The sequence below is a fragment of the Mangifera indica genome, chromosome 19 (genome assembly GCF_011075055.1).
Source record: "Mangifera indica cultivar Alphonso chromosome 19, CATAS_Mindica_2.1, whole genome shotgun sequence".
Lineage (NCBI taxonomy): Eukaryota > Viridiplantae > Streptophyta > Magnoliopsida > Sapindales > Anacardiaceae > Mangifera > Mangifera indica.
The window spans coordinates 6,330,590-6,349,726 of NC_058155.1; the positions used below are offsets into that span (position 1 = coordinate 6,330,590).

The window sequence follows — 19,137 nt, forward strand, 5'->3', positions numbered from 1 at the left end:
CGTGGAAAAAATATAAAAGATGGAAAATACCAAATAATAAAAAAGGAAATAACAAAACTTAAAAAACAAGATTTAACTGCCTAATAACGGAATTGAAATTCGAATTCTAAAAGTTGAAATACCCTAGAATGGGAACAATCGAAAAATTCTTCGAAAATCTGAAAAATACGAGTCCATATCTCGTAAAACGTTGAAATCCGAAAAAACGGAATTAAAATTCGAATTCTAAAAGTTGAAATACCCTAGAATGACAACAATCGAAAAATTCTTCGAAAATCTGAAAAATATGAGTCCATATCTCGTAAAACGATGAAATTCAAAAAAACAAAACTGAAATTCGAATTCTAAAAATTGAAATACCCTAGAATGACAACAATCAAAAAATCCTTCAGAAATCTGAAAATACGAGTCCATATCTCGTAAAACGATCAAATCTGAAAAAATGAAATTGAAATTCGAATTCTGAAAGTTGAAAAACCCTAGAATGAAAACAATCGAATAATCCTTTAGAAATCTGAAAAATATGAGTCCATATCTCGTAAAATGGTGAAATCCGAAAAAACGGAATTAAAATTCGAATTCTAAAAGTTGAAAAACCCTAGAATGACAACAATCCAAAAATCCTTCGAAAATCTGAAAATACAAGTCCATATCTCGTAAAACGATGAAATCCGAAAAAACGAAATTGAAATTCGAATTCTAAAAGTTGAAAAACCCAAGAATGACAACAATCGAAAAATTCTTCGGAAATCTGAAAAATGCAAGTCCATATCTCGTAAAACGGTGAAATTCGAAAAAACGGAATTGAAATTCGAATTCTAAAAGTTGAAAAACCCTAGAATGAAAACAATCGAATAATCCTTCAGAAATCTGAAAAATACGAGTTCATGTCTCGTAAAACGTCCTTCAGAAATCTGAAAAATACGAGTCAATATCTTGTAAAATTGTGAAATCCGAAAAACGGGAATTGAAATTCGAATTCTAAAAGTTGAAATACCCTAGAATGACAACAATCGAAGAATCCTTTGGAAATCAGAAAAATATGAGTTCATATCTCGTAAAACGATGAAATCTGAAAAAACGGAATTGAAATTCGAATTCTAAAAATTGAAATACCCTAGAATGGGAACAATCGAAAAATCTTTCGAAAATCTGAAAGATAAGAGTCCATATCTCGTAAAACGGTGAAATCCAAAAAACGGAATTGAAATTCGAATTCTAAAAGTTGAAAAACCCTAGAATGGAAACAATCAAAAAATCCTTCGGAAATCTAAAAAATACGAGTCAATATCTCGTAAAACGATAAAATCCGAAAAAACGGAATTGAAATTCGAATTCTAAAAATTGAAAAACCCTAGAATGGGAACAATCGAAAAATCATTCGAAAATCTGAAAGATAAGAGTCCATATCTCGTAAAACGGTGAAATCTAAAAAACGGAATTGAAATTCGAATTCTAAAAGTTGAAAAACCCTAGAATGGGAACAATCGAAAAATCCTTCAGAAATCTGAAATATATGAGTCCATATCTCGTAAAACGATGAAATCCGAAAAAACGGAATTGAAATTCAAATTCTAAAAATTGAAAAACCCTAGAATGGGAACAATCGAATAATCCTTCAGAAATCTGAAATATACGAGTCCATATCTCGTAAAACGATGAAATCCGAAAAAACGGAATTGAAATTTGAATTCTAAAAATTGAAAAACCCTAGAATGGGAACAATCGAAAAATCTTTCGGAAATCTGAAAAATACGAGTCCATATCTCGTAAAACGATAAAATCCGAAAAAACGGAATTGAAATTCGAATTCTAAAAGTTGAAAAACCCTAGAATGGAAATAATCGAAAAATCCTTCGGAAATCTGAAAAATACGAGTCTATATCTCGTAAAACGATGAAATCCGAAAAAACGGAATTGAAATTCGAAATCTAAAAGTTGAAAAATCCTAGAATGGGAATAATCGAAAAATCCTTCGGAAATCTTAAAAATACGAGTCTATATCGCGTAAAACGATGAAATTCGAAAAAACGAATTTGAAATTCGAATTCTAAAAGTTGAAAAACCCTAGAACAGAAAAAACGGATATAAAATTCGAAAAGTACACATTCAAAAACCCTAGATAAGAAAAATATCAATTTACCCCCTCATGAAAACTGAAAATCTAAAAGGTCCACTGTGTTCTAAGGAATTTCCCCAGCTTCCCAATAGTTTAAAAAAGCTACTTTTCCCCCCCAAAAACAGCCAACCTTTGCTGAACGTGGACTGGACGATTTTGACGTGGGAAACACTGTTCCCACGTCGGACTGCCGATCTCTTCGGCAGTCATTTTCGGCCAAATTTTGGTCGTTTCAGCATCCGATTTTCACATAAATCAAATCTACACGTTGTCTAACACAAAACCCCTCAATCAATTTAACAAAAACAACCAAGAATCAAAACATTTTAAGCATTATTCAAACCGTAAACCCTAAAATTCCAAACCGAAAAATCTCAATTAAATCTCAATAATATGAGCAATAATTTGATCCAAACAATATTAAGGGAGATATACTAACCTTCTTTGCCATTTGTGGGTGCCGGAAATCAAGAAAATCGACGGAAATCGACGGAAATCAGCTCCCCCGTGGGATGAACGTGGTGACGTGAAAATGCTTTGAAATTTCAGAGAAATACACAGTAATTTCGCTGATATTAACGTGGGAAATAGCAATTTTTGCTGTGTTATATATATGGACATTTTCGTAATTTTGCAAAACTCACGTTGACGTGATAAATATCAAAAAAACCCCACGTGGGCTAAGGATTTCCCACGTCGCCCCAATTGTTTTAAAAAGCTAAGTTCGCCCCCCGAAATTAGGCTGAACGTGGGATATTGATTTTGACGTGGGAAACACTGTTCCCAGTCGACTGCCGATCGCTTCGGCAGTCATTTCCGGCCAAATTTTGGTCGTTTTAGCCACCGATTTTTACATAAATCTAATCTACACGTTGTATAACACAAAACCCCTCAATTAATTCAACAAAAACAACCAAGAATCAAAACATTTTAAGCATTGTTCAAACTGTAAACCCTAAAATTTCAAATCGAAATATCTCAATCAAATCTCAATAATATGAGTAATAACTTGATCCAAACAAGATTACGGGAGATGTGATAACATTATTTTCCATTTTCGGTTGCCGGAAAGTAAGCAAATCGGCGAAAATGACGTTCGCCGTGGGATTGCCGTGGGATGCGTTAAAAATTCGAATTTTCTTTGAATTACACAGTGAAAATTTGCTGTGTTTATATATGGGGGCATTTTCGTCATTTCACAAAACCTGGGCATTTTTGCTTTAACCTGAATTTTTTGGGCAATTTCGCTTAGACCCCTTTAATTTTGCCTAATTTTTAAAATTTCCCTAAAAAGAAAGTGACCAACAAATGTTCAAGGATCCATCTCAAGCTCGGATAATATTAGCTAACGTGGTAAAGCCTCATAATTGGCTCATTTCCAGGGCCATTTCTCACAGGAGTATCTATAAAAAGTACCCCCATCAAACTTTCTGTAACAACAAAATATTGCATTTATACAAATACAGTAAAGTCTAGCCTCAAAAACCAGAGTCAGAACCCGTGTAGATGACAATTAATCGATAATCAATCATCCATCACTTGTCCATGTGAAGGCAAGGAGAACGATGGTGAGAGCTGAGAATATTGTTGCATAGGGGAACAACCACATGCCTTTGCTAAGGCCTTTGTGCTGGCTCTCTTGGCGGCCCAACTCAACCTCTTTGAGAAGCTCATTGATCTTGTCCATGTCCGAGTCCTTAGCTGCCTGGAATATTCTGCCTTGGATTTAAATTAAGAGAGACTCAGACAAAGTCACTAAGAACAGGTACAAATTTGAGTCATATAAGCAATTTAAAAAGCATTGTACACCGACACCTACCCAGATAATAATGCTAAAATCACAAAAAAATGAACAACCCCATTAACAATGGAAATCGATGGAGTGAGAAAGCATGAACAATATGGAAACAAGAAATGTTTTAGCTGCATGGAACTCAAAGGACCAGTGAATGTAGAAGGGGATGCCTTTGTGGCTGCCACTCTGAGAGTGAGTCCTTGGCACTAGCTTTTTTGTTCCAGTCGTGTTGGTAAAGATGCAATTTAAACAAGATAACCAAGATAAGAGAGACTGAGTGAGAGAACAGAAAGAGAGAAGCATAAATTTCTACCGTAGCAATAAATATTTATCAGTAGTCAATGGTCTCAATTCTTAGTCAACCACACCCATGAACTAATCCCCACCCATGGATGTAAGACCCCAAAATTTAAATTTATTAACATTATGGCGATCCAAAATATACCTTGAAACTTATTACTGCAAAATTCCTTCAAATATGCATGCAAAATAAACAGTGGGACATTGTTATAAAGCAAACAAGCATGTTGGAAATAAATCTTTTAAAGAAATCGTGATCGATAAACTAATTATAGTTCATCAAGCCTACAAATGGCAGCATTGAAATTCATTATAAACAAGAGTGATGTTTTGCAAGCACATCAAATCTAAATTCTTTAATCAATGCCCTTAAAACCTCATCTTCCAACAAAATAAGGTCAACCAAAAAGAATCGAGCTCCATGCATAAAAACAAAATCTAAAACTAACAAAAACCAAACTCAGGCCACAGCAAATAAACAGATATATAAACAACGCCACAATAACTTTCAACAAATTCACCATCTGGGTGGAAAAGGAGATACAAACCAAATTCGACCCACAAAGTATCAAGCTTAACTAATCACATAATACACACATAAAAGCCAAAACTAGAATACAAATAAAGCTCGACCCAGAACCAAAAAAAAGAAAAAACTATACAAACCAAATTCGACCCGATTCAACTTTCTTTCAAAATAAAAAACACAAAACCAAATAAAAAAAAAAGAAAGTCAAGTCAGTGACATTACCTATGCCAATCGAGGCCAAGCACGGCCGTGACAAAGCGTACTGATAGAGCCTCAAACAGTAGAGCGGAAAGCATGAAAATCATAGAAGCGAGAAACGGAATTGCAGCTTTGAACTCAGCGTTCCAGTGCTTGTAAAAGGGCACGCGAGTTACGGCAATCAGAGCCAGTACGGTCCAGAGCAACGGCTGCAAACGCGCGTGCCACGTCAGCGAAATGTGGCGCAATTAGTCAATTACGACATAGGATATTGCGGCGACGCCGAGGCCCCCGCAGGTTCTGGCCGCCGCCCGGAACCGCATGACTCTGCGTCATGCCTGTTATAGCCCAAAGTCCAACTACCCAACTCTTGTAATAACTCATTAACGATAATATTTAATTAATTTATCAATAAAACTATCTGTATTTATTTTTAATATACAATTTATATATATAGATAAAATATTATTATATGATTAGATATTTTTTAATTATATAATGATACATATTTTAAAATTACCTAATTATATGATGACATATCACTATATACATGAATTATATACCAAAAATAAATACACATAATATTATCCTTAATTTATTATTAGTGTTAATTAATGATTAATTTTTTCTTATCCATATTATCATATCCTATAATTTGGGACAAATTTAATTTTAGCGTCAAAATAAAATTAGTATTATTATAATATCTAATTAAAATACACAATTTTTGACATTACTCAAAAAGCATATTAGGAGAAAGTTATTATAAAAATTGGTATAAAAATATATATTTGTTGTACAAACTTAATAGATTTAACATGTCAACCATATTATATTACAATTTTTATGTTTTATTTTTAATGTCAAAATTTTAAATTATATATTTACCGGTTCTAAAATATTTATTTTAAATATAAGAATAATAAATAAATATAAAAGTTATAATATTTAAATTAATAATTTTAAAATTAATAAAGAGTTTGAACTCTTTCTAAATTTAATCAACGGAGTTTAAGTTAAACACTATTTTATTCGATTAGATTACATCTTGACACCTAATCATTTAATTGTTTTTTAAACAATGTTATATATATATATATATATATATATATCTCTTTTTGGTATATAATTTATATACAAAGATAATATATCATCATATGATTAGGTATTATTTTATTTTTTAATTTAAAATTACTCAATCAGATAATAACAAATCAACTATATATATAAATTATATAGCGAAAATTATTTCACATAGTTTTATCTTTGTCTTTTTGCCCTCTTGTTATAATTTTATTTATGGTTTTACATTGTTTTATCCTTCGTATATTCATGTGCCAAAATGATTCAAGTTAATTATTATAACAAAAATACGTTAAATTGTCTATTAAAAAACGAAATTGTGAGAAAATTTAATGAAAAAATTTACACAAACCTCTTAATAGAAACCCAGCTTCCGATTGGCCGCATGTACATTGCACTAGGTAAAAATAACATGGGGATGGGACTCACTTTCAACACGATTATACGCATAAAAATCAAATTCATGCGAATAGTCCCGTTAGGGATGGCAATGGAGAGAGACAGGAAAAAGATTTCAATCCCCATCTCTATTTTTATAAAATATATCAATTCTCGTCTCTATTACAAGAATAATAAGAATTTCTCACCACTTTTTCGTAAAGAAAAATCTTTTCCCTATTCTTTTTCCATCTCTACTCCTGTTCTTATTGAAAAAAAATTTTCTCTTTATCCCCATCTTTGTGAAAAAATATTTCTTCTTCATACCCTTTAAATATAATATAAATTATTAAATAACAAAATTAATTAAAATTAAAATCAACTCACTATTTTAAATATCATATATCAATCATCTTAATATGCACAACAAACATATAAATAAATTGAAAAAACATAAATAATCTAAAATTATAAAAATATGTTACTATTTTAGGTAAAAATATTAATACGAAGGGGCAGAGATGGGGTGAGGAGAGGAGGCAACATATATATCTTTGTCCCCAACTCATCCTGATTGCGAAGATATTTTTTTCCTCATCTCTGTCTGTCTCTCCTTTCTTGTTTCTATTAGGAAATTTTCTCTCCATTAGGGTTTGAGACCTTAAATTCCTGTCAAAATTATTATCTCTACTCACCATAAAATGAAATTTAGGGGTTAAAATAGAATAAAAATAAAATATCGAAGTACCGGTAGAGATATTAAAATCTAAGAGGTAAATGTGAAAATTTAGGAGTTCATATAGTTTACTAAAGATTTACTGTCCCAATAACAGATTTCCATGGCGTAATAATTAACCAAAATATTCATGCAGTTGCCACCCTCAAGATCGCAAATATATACACAAAATTTGACACAAGTGTTTTCATTTGCAAACTCAAAATTCTGAATTAACATCCTTTTTAACATTATAGAAACAATCTTACTGCTGTTCTAATGCTTTCTGGCAACAAACAAAGGTTCTTATTTTGTTTAACTTCAAGAATATCTGGATATAGATATGTTCTCAGGGTGCAAATGGTTAGCTAAAACTGCTTAACGAGCATCTAGATTTCTCAGAAATATAAACTATTATTCCATGAAAATGAAGACTTTTTAGTGCTGCAGTTTCCTGGTATTGCTGTTTCTATGTTCTTGAGTGAGTTTCAGTAATGTGTTGCTGATCCTAACGATGTATTCACTCAACTACCATTCTCAGACAATAACCATATAATATGCTCTTGAGTGCATGCTGCAATGACCGGAATGGAGTTTAAAGTTTCTGGGTTTACAAGCATTACAAGCCTTTCAAGTCTGAGCTCCGATAATTCATGGGACTTTGCAATTCACACAAACCATCACTCGGCTATGTTCACAATAATGTTCTTAGAATATGTCATTAACCGTTATACCAGCCAAGTGCAGAATTCTTTCACTCGGAATGGATGTCAAACTGTAGAAGACATGAAAAATGAAACAACCCAGTTGTGGATTTGACAATCAACCTCTCAGTACTTCAGATTCACAATACATGAATAAAGACAAGCAATGTGATATTGTTTATGAGACAAATCTACACTGTTATGCACTTGTATATCTTTTTTCTCTGTCAATCCAACAGGTATAAGAGATACATTAAGGAAACGAAGCCGATAGAAGAAAACTGCCAATGAAATGAATGAATCAACTAAGATGATAGCAATAGAATAATTGAGAAAAAATGCCTAACTATATCAAGCTATAAGTTCACTATGAAGTTTACACACCACCACAAGGCTGACAGCACCACTTTCCTAGTTGAATAAAGAACCACTGAACAGGGTTTGGGCCATCATCTCCCTCCGGTGACGGGGGAGGCAGCGGTAGCTCAGGAGGTAAATGCCGATGAAATGCATCAACTGCAGATGCAACACCATCTTCATTCTCTATTAACTTTGCCAACTCCATTGCTCGAGATTTCACCTGAAAGAATCAATGTCCAGTTCAGAAACAAAAGTTCTTTTAAGTATTGAAGCACACTCGATTATCGCTACTAAGTTCATGAAAATAGAAAGGTAAATTATGTATCATGTGCTAATATAACCTAAACTGACAGTAAAATATAATAGCCTTCAAATAGCACAATAGAGAAAAATAAAAGACACACAATGCAAAATGCAACATTACCTCGGGCTGTAGCATAAATCTTATAGCATTTGAAAGATTATCGACAGTAAGCTGAGAAATTGGTATCGGTGTAGGTCCAAGCCCTCTCTCCTTTATCCTATCACCCCAAAAGAACTGATCTCCAAAGAAAGGAACAATAGTTGTCGGACACTGCAATTAACAATTTCTAGGTTAGACAAAACCAACCAGCAATACAATTTCTAAACAAGCGATCAGCCATTCCATTTATGTCTTCAATAACCTAAGGACTAGGCGCAATGAACCAAGCAAAAAGATTCATTCAGAAATACAATCTGGAAGAATAAATGAAAACAGCCCAAAGTAAAAAGAATGTTACCCCAGCTCTTAGTCCTGTTGCTGTTGTTCCAGCACCACCATGATGAACCTGCAAATTTGGGGCAATATATTTTCAACATTAATGGGATTTTATGCGCATAATTATAGAAAATTCACTTCCCCAACCTTAATTCTAATACCTAGTGAAATCAAAACCAAATTCACTTTTTATATAATGATTGTTGCTTTTCACAATAAATCTTGATACTTGATCCCAACAGCTTGATAAGTTAATATGCTCTTTTAATCTCTTCTTTGTATAAATTTTCTAATACAGAGAGAGAAAGAATATTTAACAGCTTTTGTATTAATATTGCTTTTTCTTTCATTATGTAAAATTTAACTAATCACAATTCTCAACACTGAAGACCATTTTTTTTTTTTTTGATTTTCATGTTTAGAAAGATTCATTTATTGCTCCATGCTCTTCCCCTCTCACTAAATATATAGGCGGTGGTATCAGCCATCATAATTCTCTATCTGGTGAATTGCATCCATGTCCCAAAGTTCACTTTAAGTTTAGAAGACTTACCACTGCTGAACATTGAGGAAACAACCAATCATGAGGACAGTCCTCAACAAGGAAAATATTATCAGGAACTTCTGTCACTGCACAATGTGAAATATATTGTAAGAAAAATTATGCAGGCCTATTTATCGTAAAAAATGGGAACAAACTTGTGCACTTATATTCTTAAACATACAATTAATATAATTAACAAGTTCTTATTGACTTAGATGAAAAGCCAAAATATGCTAATGCTTGGCTGCTGCAATCACTAGGAAAAAAGTTCTAAAAATGATATTACTCATTCACGACAATCTTCATTTGTAGAATGCTAAAATTACTATTACCGTCAAAACACTAGAATAATGAAGTCATATGTTTTCTCAAGGATTATTAGTAAGTTTGATCTTTACCATTCAATAAGGGCCAGATTTGAGCTGAGCCAAGCTCGAGCTCGAGCTCTTCGAACTCCCCTCAAAGTTGTTCAAGCTTGAGTTCAGTTATAGTGCTGATCAAGCCAAGCTCAAAAAATGTTTAAACGATATCGTTTTTATGTATATTAATCAAAATTATATCATTTTAGTCGATTCATATGAAAATTTTCCAGACTCACGAACTTGACGAATCGAACACCCCTCAAGCTCAAACTTGAAAATATTTAACTCTCAGGCTCGAGCTTGAGCTCGAGCTCGCTTGAGCCGAGTTCATTTTCGAGCTCGAACAAACTCGACTCGAATCCAACATTCAATTATGTAATGGATATAGTTTAAACAATGAAAATGAACTCTAAAAGTACTCATAGAGTTTAATATTATATGCAAATGCCCAACAATGGTATTTTAAGCTCTAATATGCCCAATCATGTGTAAGGCATGTGGAATCAATACAACCACAACCATGAACATAACCCTTTCTATAACTTTATTAAGAAGACAAGGGATTCAACTTAAAGGCAACTTGGTAAATTAGGCTCTGATATTGTAGTTGCTAGTAAAAACATATTAGAATGGGAATTCTACTAATAAAATGATGAAAGACAACTGACCTATAGTAGTAATTATAGAACAAAAATAGAATGGGATTTCTATTCCTAACAAGAACTTATAACCAACCCCATTATGAATATGTATTATGAATAATTGGAGGTTCATCAACCCAAATACTATGATAGATAATATATTCTTCAATCATGCAGTGAGAATTTGTTGCGAATTCGAATTGTACAGTTGGCACTTATTGATTGTAAAGGAACAATTTTGAATTTTGTATTAAATGTAATGAAGTTTATTGATGGAAAGAATAAAGATTAAGAACCTAATATCTTCAGTGCTCTCCTAAGATATTGTTGGTGGTGCTCCACCTCCCAGAATAAAATACTACATTTAAATTAGATTCTCAAATGCTCATCCTAATCCTCCCGAAAACCCTACTATTTATTGAATTTAGAACATAACCCTAATTGTACTCCTAACCTAATTGGTAATATTGTTTAATTTAAATACTAATTCCTAAAAAACTAAAATTCCTAATTGATAATGTGCTCTTACTAATATTTCTAATGAAAACCTAACATCATAAATTACTAATTTTCTTAAATTACCTAAGGGGCTAACACATCCTCACCCTTAACAACAGCCTTGTCCCCAAGGCTATATTACGAAAAGTCAGGTTCCCTGGCAACAGTTCAAGGCCCAGCAGCTTGTTGACATTCCACTCACAAATTGGTGAAGGAGGTGGCTGCTTGGTAAATAAGCCAGTGTTGACATGCATTTGGTTGACTGAGGACAGTAACTTGATGAAGGGGGGCTATATACATTGGTGAGGTTGGACCGTAAGAGGGTTGTGAAATTATTTGTTGTAGGTAATTTTGGTAATGATCCAGGGTTGGATCTGTGAAGCGTGGGCTGTGGGTGATATGCGAGTGATCTGTTGATATGTAATATAGAGTGGATAGGTAGTGATGTTGATGGAATTGGCTAGGTGGATGGTGGGTAGTGCGCGGAGCCAATTGTGATTCTGGTGATGGCTAAGTGGTGCAGCTGGAATCATGGCTTGCTGGACAAAATGGACTGTCGATTGTTCATCGACAGAAGTGGATCCGGTGATCCCTTGTTGTTCGGTTAGGTTATTCCCCAATACCGCCAACAGAGTCAACATCTCCACAATCCGCTGCTCCACTCAGATTTCTGCCTGGCTTTCTAAAATTGATTATTGTGTTCATTTTGCTTCTGTTCTCACAATTATTTTAATTCCTGAAATTCTTTCTCAATGCTTCTACCCAATCGTCCATTCTGATATTGACTATAGATTTTGGATCGTCAGCTCTGATATCATTTATTGTGAACATGGATTGTATGGTTGACACTTATTGATCATAAAGAAACAATTTTGAATTTTGCATTGAATGTATTGAATTTTATTGAAGGAAAGAATAAAGATTACAATCAAGAAACTAATATCTTCAACACTTTGCCAAGAGATTACCGATGGTGCTCTACCTCCCGGTATACAACACTACACTAAAATTAGATTCCCAAATGCTCATCCTAATACTCCCTTACACCCCAGTATTTATTGAATTAAATATCTATCCCTAATTGGACTCCTAATCTTAATTGGTAAAATTATTTAATTTCAATAATAATTCCTAATAAACTAATGTTCCTAATTGATAATATATTCCTAGTAATAATACAAATTAAAACCTAATATCGTAAATTACTCGAGAGGCCAAATAGAATTTGATATATCAATAAGTGAGTAAAATACAATGGCAAATAAAAAGGATACTTACAACTTCCAAGATCTCCCCAACCTCGGTCAACTACTCCTCTTTGTCCCGTATCTTTTAGTGCCTCCAATATAACATTTGTAGTTTTCTTGGGATCATCAAGAGGCTAAGAAGCAAGTAGGAAAAAAAAAATAATATTACATGTTTATAAGTAGATGGTCATTTTAATAATCAACCAATCAATAATAAGTGACAAAAACATATATGAGTTCTGATCAACAAATGTGAGGTGCAAAATGCAAACCGAATTGAAGACTGCTTAATTCACAAATGATATAAGAGTAGACCAGCTGGGAATATAAATTATATGCTGAGGTTTAGAAATAATTTCATAATATTTCATCAAATTCAAGGGAAAATATGATTTCGTGAAGCTATAGCAGATGACAGACAAATCACGTCACAATATAAATCAATTAGCAAAGATATCAGTAAGGTCATCTACCATGCTACCAAACCCAATATATATAGGTTCTGGTCCCTTTTCAATCCATTGAACAAAATCTTCCTGTGGCTGATACTTCGACCCAAGGTTTAGGAAACAATATCCAACAACATCAACTAGAGGTCCCCAATCTGCAAGTAGTTAATTGAAGTCAACTTGTCAAAGCTGTAAATATAGAAGGCATAAATATTTGCATAGGTATATAAAAGAATATAAGTAAGACCTAGATAGGAAACTTAATGTATCAACAGAAGTAACTAATTCATATTGGAAGAACGCAAGAAGTTGATAGCAAACTAAGAAGATCAATTTTTTGGGAGTAGTGATAGCTTTAATGTTTTTGTCAAGAGAAGATATTGAGAATGATACTATGTTCAAAAATTTCTCTATTCAAGTTCTCACCAATTAAAGAACTCACTCCAGAATGATAATAACATTATGATTTTTACGCCACACAATTTGTAGTGGTAAATTGTGCTGGTATTTAAACAACAAACAAGTTTGGAGATGCAAAATTGCAGCCATAGCATAACTACACAATATTGATATCAGAGAAGCCATATACTTACACACACAAGCACATGCATGGAGATCTAATACATTGATAGTTCTATACTTCTGTTTTATACCAAACAAACTTTCAGCCATCAGGATGAATTTTAGTTTGAGAGTGGAAGTTCCCTGATAAAGTGAATTCTGCTCAGTGTAGACAGGATGTGATTTTTATTTTATAGGGTGAATAAATTGGATCTATATTAGGGTTAGACTTTATTGTTCTATCAGGCTAGAACCTAGGTAAACTAGACCTGGGGGAGATAAAATGAACTGTGTCAGCAGGTAAAACATTGACGTATTCAATGGTCCAATAGATTAAGATACACACTTCTAGAGGTGAATTAGTTTCCTCCATGCAAGTTACATCCATCGGAGCAAGAAAGAGCAAAGGAAGATGTAACATCTTATATTACCATCCTCTATGCTGCTTAAGCAAAAGATTCACAAATATGCCAAGAAACACAGCATGATTCTGAATTTTAATACCATAGGAGCAATGGACACTCATCCAGACAATAATTGATTGAGCATGAAGAAGAAAATACAACACCGATCAGAGCAAGATGTGGATCAATATATACATAAAAATAACTCTGTTGACCACAGTGAAAGACAGCCCAGTTTAAATGAACAAATATCAAGTTATAACATTGATGTGAAAGGGAAAAAGGCATCCCTACCACTTGGCTTTGGCACAAGATGAGGACTCCACATATAGCCAGTTGGTAAATGAGTTATTGATCCATTGTATGTACTGAAGTATGCAATAGGAGGAAGCTTCAACTTTTTTTTCCTGAAGTCATTAATATAACTCCTTATGCCCCACCATATCAGTAAATCCACTACTATATATGAAAGCTGGATGAGAAAAGGACAAATGAACAGGTAAATTTGTCAATGAAGTAATCAAGCATAACCAATAAAGTAATCAAAAATTCATATCAAACAGTAAACATACCCAATATCCAGCACTTTGGGGTACCCGTGCCAGTGGATGAGGAAACTCATAAGTTGGCCTGCCTATTGAAAATAGAAGTAAGAAGGCATAACCGAAAATGAAATTTTGCATATAGTATCTTCTCAGTTGAATTGCACAACAAGTTTAATACGTTAGAGATTTAAACAGTATACTTATGCTTTATTAACAAGCAAGGATAATCAAACTCACGTCCATGGCATTGTGAAGAAAATGTGAAGCGGTACACCAAGAGCTTCAGCAACATGTGCATGCCCTGCCATCCAGAAACATGTTGAAATTTAATGTTGCACAAAAATATATATAAATATAAAACCCAATCAAATGGAGAAAAAGTAAACCAATTCCCCTCCCAAAATATTGGGATATCCAGATCTAATTTCAAAGGAATGTGAAACACTCATAAAACGCATACACAAGGTAGATGCACATCTATCAAATTTCACATTTCTCTAGAATCATGAAAAAATTAGCACAGCAGTGATTCAAGGGATGATGATAATATTAAAGCAACACAGCATGTGAGAGAATTCACCATAAGCAGGAGGATTTGCAATAATTGACTGAGCTCTAAAAGGTGCACCAGTTTCCATATCTGGCTCTGTGCATGCCGGCAAAAGAGATTCTATAATGGCCTTCAGTTGCTTTCTTTGTACCGATATTTCTCCTGGTCCAGAAGGGATCAGACCTTTATTCCGGGCCATATCTAATATAAAAAACATAAGTGTTAAAACTTAAGAAAATACAAGGACAAAAAAGGATCCTACAAAGTGATCACTTAAAACAAAATGTAGTAGAACCAAAAGATACAAAAATTAAAAACAAAGAGATCTCTAAATTGAAGAAATAATTGGAAAATAAAAAATAAAGCACAAAAACGAGAACAATCCCTTATTAGGACCTTACATCCAGCTAAAATCCGAGGATCACCACCCAAAGGAAAAAACTCTACACCAGCTGACCTCACAAAATTTTTAAAGTTAGCATGTGTTGCCAACCGAACATGGTGACCAAACTCCTGAATGCCAAAAAAAAGAACCACATTAGATAACATCCTATCAAAAAGAACATATTAGAGAAACAGATGAAATACAGCAGAATACTGCAATTAAGTAATTCCTCGGCCTTCTGAATTATAAATTGCATAATGGAAGTGAACTATAATATGCATATCTTTGAAACCACGTATTTCTGAACACATAATACACTTGATCCATAGATTTTTTTTTTTTTCAGAGCACTTTAGTAGTCCTGATATGTAATTTATACATGTATTATGCCAGTATGAATCTAAAAGAAGCTGAACCTCTTGTACCACACCCTATCCCACATCCTCTAAAGCTCAACCACAAATTAAACTAGTACCCTTGCCCACAACCCCCCAACAAGAAAAATCAATAAAAGTTCTTACCGACCACCAACTAAGCTATCCTTTTGGGAATTAAATGCCATATACTTATATATTGTGAATATGAACATGAGATGACAGAAACCAATGAAATAAGAACAGAATATCACAGTAAAAACAACAAAAAAGTGTTTAACACAATTTTTAGAAAGAAAAGGCAACAAGAGAACATAATTTATAGCATAGGAGAGAAAGATCAAAAATAAATAAATTACGTCAAACATGCCTGAAGTCTCTTAGCCATAGCCAGGAATGTCTGTACATCTCCTCTTGTCCCAACAACAAGCATGGCAATCTTCAATCTTGGGATTGATTTTTTTAATTCATAAAAACTGGTATTCTCAAAAGAGACAGGTGTCACTTCAACAGGCTGAAACTCTAATAGTTCTGAAGCTACAGGTTTGCCCTTATCTAAATCAACTTCAACTGTGCCATCATTTTGGATCCTGACTAGTTCCACAATCAGCTTTTTCTGAAGGGAAAAGATAAGAATAAATCCTAAACAATTAAAGGAATGAAAATAAAAGGAAATTCAAAACAATCGCAAGGACAGACACTGAGACAAGACAGAAATACAAAATAAGCACTGTTATGCATTCCTCAATAACATTAAAGGATGAGTGGCTCACACAAAGGCCACAATTAATGGTTCTATATGTAACAGAGCCAGCCATAACTTGTAATAAGCGAAGAAATGGATATGTAGCCACAGTCACCCAAGTTGCTAATTAAATGAATATATAACATCAGTAAATTTATAATGTCAAACTCTCCAGACACCCTAAATTGGTGTATAATGATGTAAAACAAGGCCAACATCATCCCCCCAAAAGTAAGTAAACAGGGAAAAGCATTCACAGTATGCAGTTACAGAAATGAATCCAATCCATGTTTCCAATGTATAAAAACTAGTTCATGACTTATTTGCACTATGATGTATACCAGTGTTTGTGAAAAAGCAGGAATATGGAAAATCATAGTCTTGTGCATTCAGTTCTGTGTCTAACTGTTCAGGCTCTCATGAGCAAGGGCATAAAACTTGTCAAATGCATGTAATTTTGTACCTTTTCACGCTCTGATAGTCTGTCCAATTTCAGGTCATGCCTTGGTACCGTCTTCTTTTCTGTCAAGGACCTTGAATATATGATCTCATCATCATCAACTAATGGATTGTCACGAGAAGTTATAGGTGCAGTGGTGCAATGATCCAAGCCTTCAAGAATAGATTTTTAGCATCAGTGAATATAATAATAAACTTTGTATTAAAGGAAAACAAAAAATTCCTCAATTATTTAGCAGCTTCTTTACGCAGAACAGTCAACAAAAAATATATTGAAAGTTGAAGGATTCAGTGCTAAGCTATTACCAAAATAACCTAAAGAAAGACAGCACAAAGTGCAATTCTAGTATTACTAATAGGTGACCTCAAATTTAGAAACGAATATAGAATACAAACAAGCAATCTATATTCTCCACGATATTACTAGTTAATCACTTCAATAGAATGTCAGCACTCTAATTATATATTGCTAATCTTACAGTCACTTTCTTCTAGCTCAGATAAAGTAGTAACAAAAAACTAGATCCACTTACACGCTATAGTTCTGTAATAGATCTTCAGTGCACTTTAGCAAAACACATTTTAGGCCATCATTTAAAATTCATCCATCCAATTCAGTACCAGAACTTAACTAATAATGATAAGTTGTTGATACCTAATTTCACATCCAGAGAGAAAGCTATTATGAAGTGTTACTTCAAAAAGAGGACAACATCAATTACAACCTGTAATGCATATAAAAGAACAAAGGGAACTACAATTAAGAGTCACTGGGCACTAACCTCGTCGAGGTGAAGAACTAACACTCCAGTCTCTAGCCTTGAAAATCTCCAAAACTGATGGCTGCTTTGATGAACTTGTCCCCTGATTTTCTTCCTCACCAAATGAGCCTGCACTGGAGTCTTCTTCTGATGACAAATAATCCACTTTGATTGATTCATCAGCCCCATCAGTCTGCTCCAACTCCTTTAATTTCTTGTTCCGGCTAACACTTTCCCCCTTCTCTGAATTTTGTAATGGATGATTAAACCCATTGCTCCCCATTTTACAAACCACAGCTTCAATAACTAAACTCCGCCAGCCCCCAAATTTCAATTCTCGGCACCCAACTTTTTTCAATTTAACAGCACTTATTAAAACTCAAAAAGTGCAATACTACAGTAAAGAACCAAACATACAGCTCTAAAGCCCTCTAACAATGCGTCATAATTCTAAAGCAATCATTCATACCAAATCCTCCATCTCAACCAGCAATAATCGGTGACTTACTAAACTCACAACTCTAAAACCCTTCAATAAAAAATTCCGACATTCAACCCATATTCACTAATTCTTAATCAAGAAGTAAAACCAAAAGAACCCAGAAACTTTGACACGTTGAGCAACAATTCCCACTTGCCAGAATCAGAATTCAAAGACGGCTCAGAAATATAGTATTGGAATCATTAACTTTATATAAATGCTAAACAATACTTAACCCCATCAAGCAAACAAACAAACCAGCACACACCCGCCAGTCAATCAAACCGCTAGAACGTTAGGTGAAGTCAAAACTTAAAGATCATTAGACACTAACTGAATGCAAGAATCGTCTAACTAAAGTAAAAACTTCGCCTTTTTCACGACAAGAATGAAGCAAGGCACATGACAACTGGAATTGATAGTTAGGTATTCAAAAATATAGTCAAAACAAACAAACAAACAAACAAAATACCCTCATAAATTACTTGCACAACAGCAACCAAAGTACTTGAAAGAACTCCTTTCTTTTTCCTCAACAGAGCGCAATTCAGTTTTAGCATGAAACTTGGTTAATCACAGTGTTTCAAAACGGAAGGTTGGAGAGACTACAGAGATAAGAACTGTAGAGGGAGCAAGTAGGAAAAAAATTGATATTATAAAATTAAAACATCATTTTAGAAAAGGGCAAAATTTTTGAATTAAATGTATTGTCTAATTACTAAATTAATATCCATTACAAGCTGTAGATTTAATGGAATGCAAAACCGAAGTCAGTACAGGTGGGAATGGCCTAATTTAATACGGTTTAAGAAATTTTTTTAAATAAATTAAAAAATTTTAAATTAAATTTTATCATTTTAAAATTTAAAACAAATTAAATTAAACTAAAAACATTTCAAATGTTTTGTTTATAATAAATAATAATAAAATTATAGATATTTAGAGCATAAAATATACATAAAATAATATATAAAAAAATGATAAATTAAATATAAAAATAAATAAGATATCTAATTATTTATTAAAAATTTCTTTGTAACATATATATATATATATATATATTAAAAATATTATAACTTATAGTTTAGTTTGGTTTAAAAATTATTTAAACTTTAACTTAAATTATAAAGTTTTTTTAATTTGTTAATCAAAATTAAATTATAATTTTTGAATAATTTAGTTTAATTTTATGATTTGAGTTGCATTATACT

At 33.1% G+C, this 19,137-nt stretch overlaps 2 protein-coding genes across 3 annotated transcripts; both read right to left on the reverse strand.

Moving 5' to 3' along the window:
- Positions 1-3,430: 3,430 nt before the first annotated feature.
- On the reverse strand, positions 3,431-5,295 carry LOC123203659. Its single transcript, XM_044620106.1, has 2 exons — positions 4,966-5,295; positions 3,431-3,834 (listed from the first exon to the last, which is right to left on the reverse strand). Exons 1-2 carry the CDS (start codon positions 5,046-5,048, stop codon positions 3,648-3,650), a joined length of 270 nt encoding a protein of 89 aa, XP_044476041.1. The 5' UTR covers positions 5,049-5,295; the 3' UTR covers positions 3,431-3,647.
- Positions 5,296-7,971: 2,676 nt separating this feature from the next.
- On the reverse strand, positions 7,972-18,532 carry LOC123203283 (sterol 3-beta-glucosyltransferase UGT80B1-like). Of its 2 annotated transcripts, none has more exons than XM_044619599.1 (14): positions 17,467-18,532; positions 16,689-16,837; positions 15,851-16,096; positions 15,123-15,234; positions 14,752-14,922; positions 14,409-14,472; positions 14,199-14,256; positions 13,921-14,098; positions 12,686-12,816; positions 12,247-12,346; positions 9,474-9,550; positions 8,943-8,990; positions 8,606-8,755; positions 7,972-8,401 (listed from the first exon to the last, which is right to left on the reverse strand). In XM_044619599.1, exons 1-14 carry the CDS (start codon positions 17,726-17,728, stop codon positions 8,198-8,200), a joined length of 1,950 nt encoding a protein of 649 aa, XP_044475534.1. In that variant the 5' UTR covers positions 17,729-18,532; the 3' UTR covers positions 7,972-8,197. The 2 variants fall into 2 exon arrangements, with proteins under 2 accessions (XP_044475534.1, XP_044475533.1); XM_044619598.1 differs by having other exon boundaries at positions 12,244-12,346; positions 17,467-18,531.
- Between the last annotated feature and the right edge of the window lie 605 nt (positions 18,533-19,137).

What these genes read in the sequence shown, in the direction of transcription:
- LOC123203659 (XM_044620106.1), bottom strand. Translation starts at nt 5,048, where the DNA reads ATGATTTTCATGCTTTCCGCTCTACTGTTTGAGGCTCTATCAGTACGC. An exon ending in CTTGGCCTCGATTGGCATAG is followed by an intron (nt 3,835 to 4,965) that starts GTAATGTCACTG and finishes AATCCAAGGCAG; the next exon opens with AATATTCCAGGCAGCTAAGG.
- LOC123203283 (XM_044619598.1), bottom strand. Translation starts at nt 17,728, where the DNA reads ATGGGGAGCAATGGGTTTAATCATCCATTACAAAATTCAGAGAAGGGG. An exon ending in TCCTCGGATTTTAGCTGGAT is followed by an intron (nt 14,923 to 15,122) that starts GTAAGGTCCTAA and finishes TTTTTATATTAG; the next exon opens with ATATGGCCCGGAATAAAGGT. An exon ending in TGCAAATCCTCCTGCTTATG is followed by an intron (nt 14,473 to 14,751) that starts GTGAATTCTCTC and finishes TCTGGATGGCAG; the next exon opens with GGCATGCACATGTTGCTGAA.